Raw genomic sequence first — 13,893 nt, 5'->3', positions numbered from 1 at the left:
GTTATACTCCAATAAAGATGTATTAAAAAAATAATAAAGTACTGGTAGTAGGACATTTAGAAAAAAATTAATTGTATTTAAAACAAATGTCAGCAGCATACTTTATACTTTTTAATCTTATGCTTAGCCTTTTTTTTATCATGAACAAATTTGACTTAATAATTTTTCATCCTTGCCTATCAATAGGTGAAAAATTCTTGCTTTAAAAGTTTGAATTTCTTTGATTGCCAGTGGGGTTGATAATTTTTCATGTGCTTATTGGCCATTTGTATTTTCAGTTTTGAATTGTCTGTTCCTATCCTATTTTTCTTCTTGGAGTATTGGTCTATTTCTTAATGATTTATAACATCCCTTTACTCATGGATTTTAATGTTTTGTTGTATATGATGCATGTATTTTTGCAAGTGTATATATATTTAACTTAATGGATTTTTTTAATATTAATAAAAATTAATTTTATGTTGTCAGAAATGTCAGTCCTTTCCTACAGATTTTGCCATTTAAGAGCTCTCCTGTCCGTAGATTATACAATGATTTATCATTTTTTAGTCAGAAATTCTACATAGTTTTAGTTGTTTTCTACATATTTTTAGTACTGTTGTGAGGTATTTTATAGGGGAAAAATACTCATAATTTTTATCAATTTTTTATAACGCAAATTTTCATACAGAAACTTTGAAAAATATTGCCATTAGCACCCATGTACCAATTACCCAGATTTGTTCAAATTTTGTTATATTTGTTTTATCTCTGACTCTCTATGTGCCATTTATGTTGATATTGTAGCTGAACCATTTTAAAGTAAACTGCAGATATTATAAGTCACTTCTCAAAATACCCTCATGAATCTCCCAAGAATGTTTTTGATATAACTATAGCAGTATTGTTACACCTAATAAAATTACCAGTAATACCCTATTATCATCTAATAGTATATTCAGATTTCCCCAGTTTGAACTAGGATCTAATCCAGCAATATCATTGTTGTGTCTTTTTAATCCAGAATCGATAATCTCGCCATCTTTCTTCCTCCTCTTCCTCCCGCTCTTTTTTAAAAAAAATTAATTAATTAATTTTAGTTTTGGCTGCTTTGGGTCTTTGTTGCTGTGCACGGGCTTTCTCTAGTTACAGGGGCTACTCTTTGTTGCGGTGTGCGGGCTTCTCATTGTGGTGGCTTCTGTTGTTGTGGAGCACGGGCTCTCGGCGTGTGGGCTTCAGTAGTTGTGGCTCGCGGGCTCTAGAGCGCAGGCTCAGTAGTTGTGGCACAGGGCTTAGTTGCTCTGCAGCATATGGGATCTTCCTGGACCAGGGCTCGAACCCGTGTCCCCTGCATTGGCAGGCGGATTCTTAACCAGTGCGCCACCAGGGAAGTCCCTCCTCCTCTTTCTCATCCTCTTTCTGCTCTTCCCTGTTGTGGATGATTATCTTGTGCGTTAGGATGCTGTGTAGGATGCACACAGCAAAATCCTTAGCCTCTGTGACACCCACCGCCCATTTTGATAACCAAAAATGTCTCCATACATTGCTAAATGTTTCCTGGGGGAATAATTGCCCTTGGCTGAGAACCACTGCAGTAAAGATAGTGCTTTTTCTGCACTTTGTTTTTTTTAGATACTTATTTCTAGAATTGTTTTTTTTTTTTTTTTTTAATTAATTTATTTATTTTTAGCTGTGTTGGGTCTTCGTTTCTGTGCGAGGGCATTCTCTAGTTGCGGCGAGCGGGGGCCACTCTAAATCGCGGTGCGCGGGCCTCTCACTATCACGGCCTCTCTTGTTGCGGAGCACAGGCTCCAGATGCGCAGGCTCAGTAGTTGTGGCTCACGGGCCCAGTTGCTCCGCGGCATGTGGGATCTTCCCAGACCAGGGCTCGAACCCGTGTCCCCTTCATTGGCAGGCAGATTCTCAACCACTGCGCCACCAGGGAAGCCCTCTAGAATTGTTTTTATCTCGAATCTGTTTTGTTCCATTGATCTGTGTGTCTGGACTTCAGCCTCTTTTGCTTATTTATTGTACTTCTCTTTGTTGTTTAGTAAGTAGTAGTTTAAAAAACAGCTTTATTGACATGTAATTTATATACCATACATGAATACAGTTCAGTGGCTCTTAGTATGTTCACAGAGTTGTACATCTGTTGCCACAGTAAGTTGTAGAACTCATTACCTTCAAACAGAAAAACCCTTACCCTTTAGCTGTCACTCCCAAATCTTCCCTGCCTTGAGCCCCAGGCTGTCACAAGTCTGTCTCTATGGATTTGCCTGTTACAGACGCTTTATATAAATGGAATCATACAGTGTGTGGTCTTTGTGACTGGCTTTTTGCACTTAACATGTTTTCAAGTTTCATCCGTATTGTAGCATGCATCAGTGTTTCAAATTTCTTTTTATTGCCTAGTAATCCATTGTATAGAAGCACCACATTTTGTGTATTATTTCATTTATTGATGGATATTGGGTTATTTTCACTTTTGGGCTATTATCAATAATGCTGCTATGAACACCTGTGTACACGTTTTTGTATGGACATGTTTTCATTTCTCTAGGGTATATACTAAGAATGGAACTGCTGAATCATATGGTAACTCTATGTTTAACCTTTTGAGGAACTGTAAATTGTTTTCAGAAGTACTGCACCATTTTTCTTCCCACCAGCAATATAGGAGGCTTCTAATTTCTCTGCATTCTCAAGAATATTTGTTATAATCTGTCTTTTTGATTATAGCCATCTGGTGGGTGAGAAGTGGTATCTTGTAGTGTATTTGATTTGCATTTCCCTTATGTCTAATAATGTTGAACATTTTTTCATATGCTTTTTATGACCACTTATATTATCTTCTTTGGAGAAATGTGTACTCAAATCTTGTGCTCATTTTAAAATTAGATTATTTGTTTATTTCTTAGTCAGTTTTAATTTATTTATTCATTTATTTAATTTATTTTTATATATATTCTTTTGGCTGCGTTGGGTCTTCGTTGCTGCGCACAGGCTTTCTCTATTTGCAGCAAGCGGGGGCTACTCTTCATTGTGGTTCGCGGGTTTCTCATCGTGGTGGCTTCTTTTGTTGTGGAGCATGGGCTCTAGGCGCGTGGGCTTCCGTAGTTGCAGCACTCGGGCTCAGTAGTTGTGGTACGCGGGCTCAGTAGTTGTGGAGGGAAGTCCCTCTTAGTTTTAACAGTTCTTTGTATATTCCAGGTAGAAGTTCATTATTAGGTATATGATTTACAAATATTTTCTCTCATTCTATGGGTTGGCTTTTCATTTTCTTGAGGGTATCATTTGCAGCACAGCATTTAAAAATTTTGACATAGTCCAATTTATTTTTCTTTTGTTGATTGTGCTTTTTGTGTCAAAAGGTAATTAAATTTTGTAATATATTTTCTGTAATTAGCTTCAGGAAATGGTATCAAGGATCACATAAACAAGACAAACTAAATACATAAAAAGAGAGTTGAAATTAGGCCATTATAGTTTTCCCCAACTTGAATTTTGAGAAAATAATTTTTTTCTTAAATTTTATTACCATATTTAGATGTGTGTGTGTTGGTAGAAGACTTTACTGAGAATTTGAGGGTGATGAGGCATTTGGTTTACATTGTAGCAGCGCTAGATAATTAAAAACCACTCTGCTCTGTAGTGGAGTAGCTAGCTACAGTAACCTAAAATTTTGCAGTGTCCCAATCCTCAGTTGCCATGCTTTGAGTGTTTTCATGGTTAACCGTACCCCCTAGAGGAGGAGGAATCCTCCAAAAGCAGAGACTATTTATTTCTAGTTCTGCCCTCTCTGTCTGTAATAATCTGTTTACCTTCTCCTGAATTCCTGGCTCTATTATTTCATGATTATTGGCGTGCTTATCCATTATTTTTTCTCCCGGCACATTCTTAGTCTCTGGGTCTTGACTTTGCAGATTCCTGACTAGGCCGGCTTATTCTTTCAGCAACACTACATGTCCAGGAATCACAGCTCAGTCTTGATATTCTTGAGGATCATCTCTGATTATGGTCCCGCTGCCTCTTCACAGTCACTTGCAGCAATGTGTCTGCTCTCATCATCTCCACCTTCTTTTATACTTATTAACGTTTTAAAAATTTTATTTACTACCTAATTAAACTTTGACAATATACAAATACATATCTGTTTTTTAAGATTTTCCAATTTATTTTAAAGGTTATGTGTTTTAAGCTATTCTCTCGTTATTACCGTAATTTGACCAATTGTTTTGTCTTGCTTTCTTAAACAGGACGTTAGTTTCATGTTTTTCACTTGGTGGAGTACAAATTTTATGACAGCCTTTATGATTGTTGCTTGATAGAAATAAACATCCATAATAGTGTATTCACTTAAATATTTTAAATGACTGTTAATTGAATGTAAATAAAATGAGTTAAGGATATGGTGTGTCTTTTGTAGGAAAAGTGGTATGTGTAATCTAAAAAGAATAAAGTATTATTTGCAATATATATTTAAAAAAAAGTTCATGCTGCTTGAAAAGTAAACCAGTGCAGAAGTGTATTTAGTAAGAAGTGAAAGTATTATTTGCTTTTTCTGTTTTAAAAGCAGTCTGGGTACATACTTCTATACCTTTCTCTATATTTAATACACATGAGAGAAAATTTTCATTAAATTAAAAAAATTACTCTTAAAAGTGGTGCTGTAAATTATCTTTTCCCACTTTTATAAGTTTCTCAAGTGTTTATCTAATTTTTCCAGTAGTGTTTATTGTTACACTTTATACTCGTGTCTTCTCCCCTTCCCTCTGCCGTATAGATAGGTGCTCACTGAATTGATTTGACACAGAAACAAAGGGCAAGTGAAATTGAAGTATTAAGGTGCCAATTAATGATAAGAAAGGAAGGTAATCTGGTGAAGATTATCACTAGGAAAAAGTATTGATGTGTATATCACATTGACTTAGATGACTACTGAGAAGATCTGTGGATTCGATATATACTTATTCAGAGTATACTGGATGTGCCAGATGTTATACTTGTCAACAGGAATACATCAATGAATAAAACATAGACATTTTATGATCTCATGAGACTTAGGTATATGATATATACAGGAAAATAAATAGACGATTCCAACGTAATGTGATAAATGAAGATATTGGCAAGAGAGTGGTTGAAATGGTGAACTGTGGAGTCCAGTCTAGATAGGGAAATGAATGCAGAAGTGGGCTAAGTAGGGAGGAAGTAGAATTGTCTGCAATTCTGAATGATAATGAAAAATAGATGCAGTAGGTTTAACTAATTTAGAACTGGAAGATTGTGATCAGAGAGGAAGATAGTTAATTTTCACATTTCCCATTCAGAGAAGACAGGGTGATGAAGTCTGGAGTGTGGTCTTAAAGTGGCTAAAATGGACTTGCAATGAATGTCGGTGGAGGTGAAATGCTTATGATATTAAAAGTAGAGTGTTGGGAGTTCCCTGGTGGTCTAGTGGTTAGGATTGGGCGCTTTCACTGGTGTGGCCCGGGTTCAATCCCTTGTTGGGGAACTGAGATCCCACAAGCTGCACGGCGTGGCCAAAAAAAAAAAGAAAGAAAAAAAATGTTGGGTGGATGCATGTTGAAATAATTCAAGGTTCTGTAGTACTTAGGACAGAAGCATGTCAGGAGTTTTGAGTGAATGATTAGGAATGCCTTGGGGATCAGTGGTTTGCACCTGGGACTGCATATTGGAATCACCCGGGCAACTTTACAAACTGCTAATGCTCTTACCCTAACTTTGCTGCACGTTGGAAATTCTAATGGCTAGCTCCCATCCTCAGCTATTCAGATTTAATTTGTATGGGGTGTAACCTGGGCAGTGGGGCTTTAAAATGCCCCTGGGAATTCTAATGTGCAGCAATTGCACAGTGACAGGGTTTTGTTTTTTTTTGTTTTCTGTTTTTTTACAGGATACTGGCTGGGAGTTATGGTTAGGAACATGACCCTGCATCATGAAGTTGGAGTACATGATAAATGAAAGAATAAGCAACCTTTGAGAGTGAGGCAGGAGAAGCAGCTTTTACTTAAAGCAAACAGTGAAATTGTTGATGATATAGGTCCGTTTATTTTTACCCTGGAGCAGAGTAAACCTAGAGGGAGGTTTTGGGAGGAAGGTAAGCAGTGGGAGGTTGGATAAAGGAGGAAAAAAAAAAAACAAGAACAGTACAGTGGTTAGAGTACAGGAGAGGACTGATAACGGCAATAAATTTTTCTTTTGGTAGTGACCAAAGATAACAGGGCATAGTGGGTTCACAATTAGTCTGGAAAATACATTCCGCAGTCCCATGGTGGATGAAAGTTGGGAGTTGGGTGAGTGGCTCTCAGGAGTCGGTTTAAGACCTGGGGTTGAACTTAATAGGAAGTTCTAGCTTTTGTATTCTTCTCTTTGTTAAGGGGTTTGGATTGGTTGCATAATATCCATGGGGAGGCCCAGCGTTTCATGCTGCTGTTCCACAGGCTCCTAGGTGAGCGGTTAGGGGCCTGGTCTTTTTTGTCGTGACACTGGCAGGAGGAGGCTCTGGAGTGTCAAGGCTTGGTTAGGTCTGTAGAGCATAGCTCTTCTGCTCACTGCAGCGTGCTTGCTTGTGTGAGTTTGACACTTTGCTGTACCTAACAATGGCAAAGCCTTTGCTATTTCTTTACTTTTTACACTTGATGCTTTTCAGGAACAATTTCAATTGCCCAATTCCAGATTGTTTTCAACATTGAAGAAATGGTATAGACTTAGAAACAGTGAAAAGGGACCTTGTATATTATCTACGCAAACTTCCCTTATTTATACATTAGAATTTTATGCATAGAGAATTGAAGTCAGTTTCACAAAGAAACCGTTCAGCCTAGATTAAAGTATAAACTATATATGAGACTAGAAATTTATAATTGTTACACTGATTCAAATTTGTTGTCAGAATAAATTGGTTTACTGCAACTCATTTGATTAATTTGACATGTAACTTGATTTTTTTGCATTGTTAAACTTGGAAGATGAGAACATCAGATATCACTGTCAATGGAGTGCAGAAAATTTATATTTCTTTTAAATTAAAGAAAGCATTTTAAAGTATAATACTTGCAGAGTTCAAGAGCTACCCTAGTTATGCAGATGAACTGTGGAATTACTTTTGAATGAAGAGTTCATTCAAAAACATTATCAAAAATTTTTAATATATTTTTGGTCAGAATAAGGTAAGTAGTAAATTTGGTAGTAGCCTGATTTAGAAATAAGAAAATTGTATGTTTAGTGGAAAATATACTTTTGCATAATTACAGTATATCATGTCAACTAGTAATTAAAACCCATATGCCCTTACTGAGCAAAATATATGTCCATGATTAATGCTTTTGTACTTTTTAAAATTAGATGATTTTGTATACAGTGACTTTATTTCACATGTGTTTGAATTATGAAAGTAAAAGTAACTTTTTGAGGTTGTGACACCAAGCATATGATACCTATGATGGGTCATAGGGATTTAGGTTACATCAAAAGGATGCTTTTAACAGCTGGGTTGTGACATGTATTTTTTTATATGTATCTTTTGTATTCATAGTTTTCAGATGTGCTTATTAGCAAGATGAAAACTGAGGAGCAATTATGCTAAATGGTGCTTGTTTTCCTTTTCTCTTTTTGGATTGCATTCATTGATTTACCTATGTTTAGGTGGATATGAATGGTACTCATTTTTCTAAAAGTCAGTTGATATTTATTAAAAAACTCTGCATAGCTAGTCAGTTGTCTCAGTCATTTGTGGGGACATTTCATAGTTTAGTTTTGCCAATACAGATTTAGACTATTCATAAGAATGTTAATAAGATTTCTCTTTGGCTGTGGCAGCTGACATCATTTGGCTTAAATTTTCTAGGCCAAAATTATTTCTGCTATACTGTATGGTGGTAAATTCTGATAACTCAGCTCAACATTTATTATGTTAGAGTATATCCAAAGCTTCTTCCTGAGGAAAATTTTGGCTTGCTTATGTGGCTTTAGTCTGCTAACTTGTAGAAGTAGCGTCATGAGAACACTAGTTAGGCTCTTTAGTTTTTATGGTTTACCTTATTTTAGGTGTATATAGATTAACTCTAAATCGGAATATAGACTACCCACATTCAGTGACCACAGATTACATGATTCTCAGCACCTCTCAAAGCCTGAAAGAATTGATATTAGGGGAAAATGCCTGAGAGTTATTTAATCCAGTCTTTCTTTTAGATTCTCAAATTTCATCTAATTTATTTGTTTATTTATAATTGTGGTTAGATTCTCTAATTTGTATCCTTGGATATAGCTTGACTAATAGAGAATTACAATCTTAGAACACATTAGTTTTACTTCTTGCAGAATTGCCTTCATTGACGTGCCTTTTAATGTTTATGTCCACTTTATTTAAAGTCATTAGGAGAAGCAATTTTGTTAAACTTTCTAATGACTTTCCTGTAAAACTTGCTGAGAAATTAACCAGTACTTCATGCTTTGTTTTTCAGATATATTCCTATAGGATACAATTCTTTAAAAATTCAGAGCTGCAGATATAGAGCACCAGTTAATGAGAGGAAGCTTGGATATCATCTGTTCCCAACCCGTTTACAGATGAAGAAATTGAGGCTCAGAGAGGTCAGCTATAAGTGGCTGGCCTAGAACCTGGGTCTAGAAATTGTGTCTTCTAACAACTGACCCAGTTTTTTTTTTTAAGTTTTCAAAAAATTGGTGTGAAATTGAAATTGACATAACATAAAGTTACCATTTTAAAGTGAACAATTCATTGGCATTTAGTACAATCACAAAGTTGTGTAGCCGCCACCTCTATCTAGTTTCAGAACATTTTCATCACCCCAAATTACACTTGCTCCCCATTTTACTCTCCTCCCAGCAGCTGGCAGCCACCATTCTGCGTTCTGTCTCTATGGATTTATCTTTTCTGGGTATTTCATATAAATGGAATCTTACAGTATTTGACCATTTGTGCCTGGCTTCTTTCACTTAGCATGATGTGCTATCCATGTTGTAGCATATATCAGTACTGCCTCATTCCTTTTTATGATTGTATAATAAATATTCTATTGTAAGTAGAGACCACAGTTTGTTTATCCATTCATTCATTAGTGGACATTTGGGCTATTTTCATCTTTTGGCTATCGTGAATAGTGTTGCTGTGAACATGTATGTATATGTATTTGTTTGAGTTTTTAGTCTTTTTGGATATATACCTAGGAGTGAAATTTCTTGGTCATATGGTAATTGTATGTTTAAATTTTTGAGTAACTGTCAAACCATTTTATACGGTGGCTGTACCATTTTACATATCCCAGTTTTGTTTGTTTATTTGTTTCCCTTCTACTCTCCTATGTAAGATCATGGTGACTTGAAAAAGAAAATGAGCCAAAGATCAGTTTTTTGTTGTTGTTTTTTTAGGATATCAACTCTTATTTAGTACATTTTATACAGTAGATTTTTCAAACGGGTTTGTTTATCTCTGTTCCAGTGGTTTATTTGTTTATTGAACATGATTTTGCTTTGTTCATTTCATTCAAACTGAGGTGAAGTTGTGCTCCTTCATTTCTTTTCTCTCACTATATTTATGTTCTTAGAACCCAGAGAATGGTTTTAGAGGTCTAAGTAAATGTAAATCTATTTACTGTGCAAGATAAAATGAAAATAATGAAAAAGAAAAAATAGGGAAAAACAGTAACAAATAGTCTTGGGTACCTTCAAGAAGTTATTTATAGGTTTTAACTTTAGTGACTTTAGTGCAGGTCACATTTCTTTGTCTTCTACTTTTGCCAAGGGTTTGGGAATTGTTTTTTGAGTCTCTTTACATTTGGGGGCCATCCATCACTATAACATCTTTATGAAAATAGTACCTTGTATTATACTTGATAAATGGATACTGTAGAAAATTTAAAGTAAATGGTTTAAGATAAGTTAAATAGTCATCAGCTATCTGAGGTTTTTGAGATAAGGCTAATTTTGATTTAGTTTGGACTAAATAATGACCTTCTGACATTATTGAAGTCTGCCTATTTCTTTCAATATTTCATTTTTAATTTGTTTTTTATCATAAAATGACCCTCACTAAATTATGTTTGCCAAGAAAGAAAAAAGAGTTAAGAAGCTAATGTCAGCTCTGGAAGATCTAATTGAGTTTTTCTGTTAACAGAGAAAACAGAGTATAAACTTACATCTGTAGTACTGAGGAAAGAATCTGAAGGTCATTATTTTTATTTCTTTAGTTTTAGAAGATAGAGACCTACTAAAAGGTACATAGAATGCATTTAGTTTTTTGAAAAGTATTAGGTATGGTAGACTTTTTTTTTTAAGGATGTAAGGCACAGAGGAATTCTGGAATAATCCCTTAGGCGACAAGAATTTTATTATAAAGTAGTGGTGAAATCAGTGAAAGAAGAGCCTTATTAGATAGCCAGACTTCACAATACAACAGAAACGGCTGCCTTGCATGGTTTCAGATAGATTGAGATGTAGACTGGAGTTATGGGTACAGCACATATCTGGCCACCAGAAGGTCATGTACAATATATATAATACAGATCTAGCTACGTGGGTAACCTGTGGCGCTCCTAGCATTAGGCTTTTGTAAGTGCCTGTGCTGGTGCTGTGCCATCCTGACTGACTCTGTTACTGCCTCACTGCTACTTTTATTCCCATCACCATCAACTGACAGTCCCAAGAGAAGACTTTATTGGCCAGATCAGAGTCACCAGTTACTCTGGGTTACCTATATTATTTGATAGAGCTATTCTGTCAGGCTGTCTCACAGACCAGTAAACCAGCCTTAGAAATCCACCCTTGTAACTGTGGCCCAGTGTGGTGGGGGTCATTCTTATAATTCAGAGCATGGTGATCTGTACTTAAGGAGTCCCTCAGAAGATGGTTTAAACCATAGTAGGTAGGCATTTTTAAGAAGTCCAAGAAGGGAGGCAGTGTAGTAGATGAGTACTTTGTCCTGAACGGCAGTTTCATATTTTCACATAGATACTACATTTGTTTCAGGTACTGCTTTTTGGATTTCTGGTAGACTTAGTGATGATCTCAATAGCAAAATAATGTATTACATATAATCCAGTTAAGGGTTTTAGGAAAGAGCCCTTTTATACTCCAAGTTTACATTCTTCTTGCAGTTACAGAAATTCACGAAAGACGTCGAGTTGCTTTGAGTATATCTTTGAATTTGTTGTATATACACATACACACACCGCTCACACTATCATCTCAAGTTAATTTTTAAGCCATTTAAGTATATATAAGAAGTCTATAATCCAGTTCCTTTTAGAAGTGAGTAAACAAAGGTTGAGAGACATTTTGATTGCTCAGGTTCACATGAACTTTGAGCAGAGCTAGGAGTAGAAACCAGCTAGGATTAGAATTCCTAACTACTTTTGTGTTACAGTGTGTAGTATCTGTTTAGACTTAAAGAAACAAAAACTACTTTTGTATTGTTGGCATTTATCTAATCTTGTTTAGGAGTTTTTCCAGTGGTGACTCTGGAGTGTAAGGAATAGAAATATACCCCAGTTACCTCACATAAAAGGGAAAATCCAGGGAAGTAAAATGGAATGTAGCTGGTCCTGTGGGAACTAAAAAGCTGACCAAAGTCTCAGTTCTCTCTCTTTCAGGGAAGCACAGTCTCTCATCTTGGCTTTTCAGAGTGTATCTGCCTCATTTCAGTTTTTCTCGGTTGGCTTCCTTGCCTACCAGTTGGCCTGTATGTCCCCTTAAAATGGCTACTCCGGCCCCAGAACATATATATCCTTTTTCAGGTTCAGTGTCCACCATTGGCTGGCAACAGTTTTTAACTTTTCAGATTACCGAGAGAGGGTCTAGCTCAGATCACTGATGGAGCCCAGTCTCACAGAGTGTACATTGTCTGCCTCAGTATACAGCCAAAGTATGCATTGGCTGTCTCTATGTCAGGTATACATTCCTGGTGTAGACAAGGTTGGGGATGGGGCAGTAGACAGAATGATATCATTTTCAGGGCTGTGGATGAGAGGATGGGATAGGCACATACCTTTTATAGTATGTAGCAATTACTGATTTCATTTTTAGTTGTCTAGTAAACTACTAAATAGATATTATATTTGAATGGCAAAGACTGAACAGACTATCATGGTATATCACTCTATATCCCATACATTTGTGCGTTTTTAAGTTCCTTAAATGTAAATAAATCTCTAAAGTAGTAACTCTTAAGAGTGGAAATACAAGAGATACATGCTTCTAGGGAGTATTTCTTTTTAGTGTGTCTCCCCCTGCCCTGCTGCCCTTGGTCATTCATGCATATCACAGAATCTTTGAGTTTGTATTATGCTCCAGGAATTTTGCTAGCTATGGGCAGATAAAGTTGAATATGGTATTTTCTCTGCCCTTAAAGAATTCTATGCTTTGGAAGCTGAGCTGTCTCTAATGAAATTATTAGAGGTCAGACTCTCTTTGTACCGTTGCTTCTTTCACCTGCTGCCCTATGAGTCATACCTTATCTTACTTGTACTCTTTATTGGATCCTTCCCTAGAGCCTAACATATATACAACTCTGTTCCCACTCACCCCTAAACTACTGCAGTCTGGTTTGTACTCACTACTCTACAGATGTCACTCTCAGTAATACCAACAGGTACCTTCTAGTTGTCAAATCCTCTGGACATTTATTGGCTTTTATCTTACTGAACTGTTCTCCTGGTTTTGGACCTGTAGATCATTCTTTTAGGACACCATCCATTACTGGCTCTTTTTATACCTTTCTAAGCTTACCTTCTCAGTCATCTTCATGAGGTTCATTCTCTTTTTCTGCCTCTTAAAATGTTGATGTTACCAGTATTTCATCCTTGACTTAGTGACTCTCTTCATGATCTACTTCATTCTCATTTTTTTTAGATGACTATCTGTGTGGTAATCAATTCTGATTCTGTGTATCAGTAGTCCTGAGTATTCCTTTGAAAATAACTTGTATCACTATATCCATTTGCTTGCTGTCTGTCTTCACTTGAGATCTGTATGTATCTTTGCTCGGAACATGTCCCATACTGAACTTCACTTCTTCATCCGCAAAACAAAACAACAAACTTACCATCCCCCAGCCTTCTTTCTTGTATCTTGTTTGGGGTGACTAGTTGTTCAGCCAGATACTACTCAAGCTTAAAGAGCTGTGATGATGGCTCTTTGTCATGCTCCATGCAATCTATTGACCTGTTGATCGGGTCATTTAGATATCTCTCTACTATGCAGACGTCTGTTCATCCCCACTACTACTGACCTGTTTCTGGCTTTTAGATAGTATGACTGTAATTGCTCTTCATAGGTTTTCCTGCCTATTTCAAATCTTGCACATAATTGATAGAATGGTTTAACTTGAACACTCCATATGCTTCTCACAATCTACCTTTTAAAAACAACCTTCAGTGGCTTCCCCATGGGACACTGTTTCTTGCTTCAGTGCCTACTCCTGTTGTCTTCTCTTTATCAGTTGCCCTCTTCTTCACCTGGCTGTGTCCTGTTATCCTCTAAAATTAATCTTAGGTGTTACCTTTTTCAGGATGCTTCCTCTGATTTGCCGCCCCTCCTCCCCTTCAGGCTGGGTCAGATTACCTGCTCCTTCTTTTTAGTGCCTTGTAATAGCTGATGCATGTCTTATCATTTTTCTTACTCTATTGTTTTATAATTTTATACGTAATTCTCTTCCTCCACAAGATTGTGAGCTTCTTGAGGCCCAGAACAATCCTTTACTTGCAGAGCCTGGCTATAGGGGGCACATGCTAGACTTTAATAAATGTTTGACCAATGAATGAAAGAAGTTTCTAGTTTACAAAAAGCAGATATTCATGAATAATTACTATAGAGCTTTAAATAGTGCAGTGGAGGCAGAGAATGCAAGGACTGAACATTGTATCTGGGAAG

General features: G+C 36.4%; 1 protein-coding gene across 4 annotated transcripts in view; it reads left to right on the top strand.

Annotated features, from left to right (window-relative positions):
- SNX13 (sorting nexin 13) overlaps window positions 1-13,893 on the top strand; it is a 144,022-nt gene that overhangs the window by 14,524 nt on the left and 115,605 nt on the right. For 3 of the 4 annotated variants that reach the window (XM_059933955.1, XM_059933956.1, XM_059933954.1), the window contains exon 2: window positions 8,469-8,598. The exons of the other annotated variant lie outside the window; for it this stretch is intronic. In XM_059933955.1, coding sequence (XP_059789938.1) covers window positions 8,575-8,598 — 24 coding nt within the window. In that variant the 5' untranslated portion in view covers window positions 8,469-8,574. The remainder of the gene's footprint in view (window positions 1-8,468; window positions 8,599-13,893) is intronic. 4 annotated transcript variants of the gene reach the window in all.

Source organism: Balaenoptera ricei, chromosome 9, assembly GCF_028023285.1.
Source record: "Balaenoptera ricei isolate mBalRic1 chromosome 9, mBalRic1.hap2, whole genome shotgun sequence".
Taxonomy (NCBI): domain Eukaryota; kingdom Metazoa; phylum Chordata; class Mammalia; order Artiodactyla; family Balaenopteridae; genus Balaenoptera; species Balaenoptera ricei.
The sequence above is the reverse complement of the archived record's forward strand: the minus strand, read 5'-3'. Positions and strand labels throughout refer to the sequence as shown.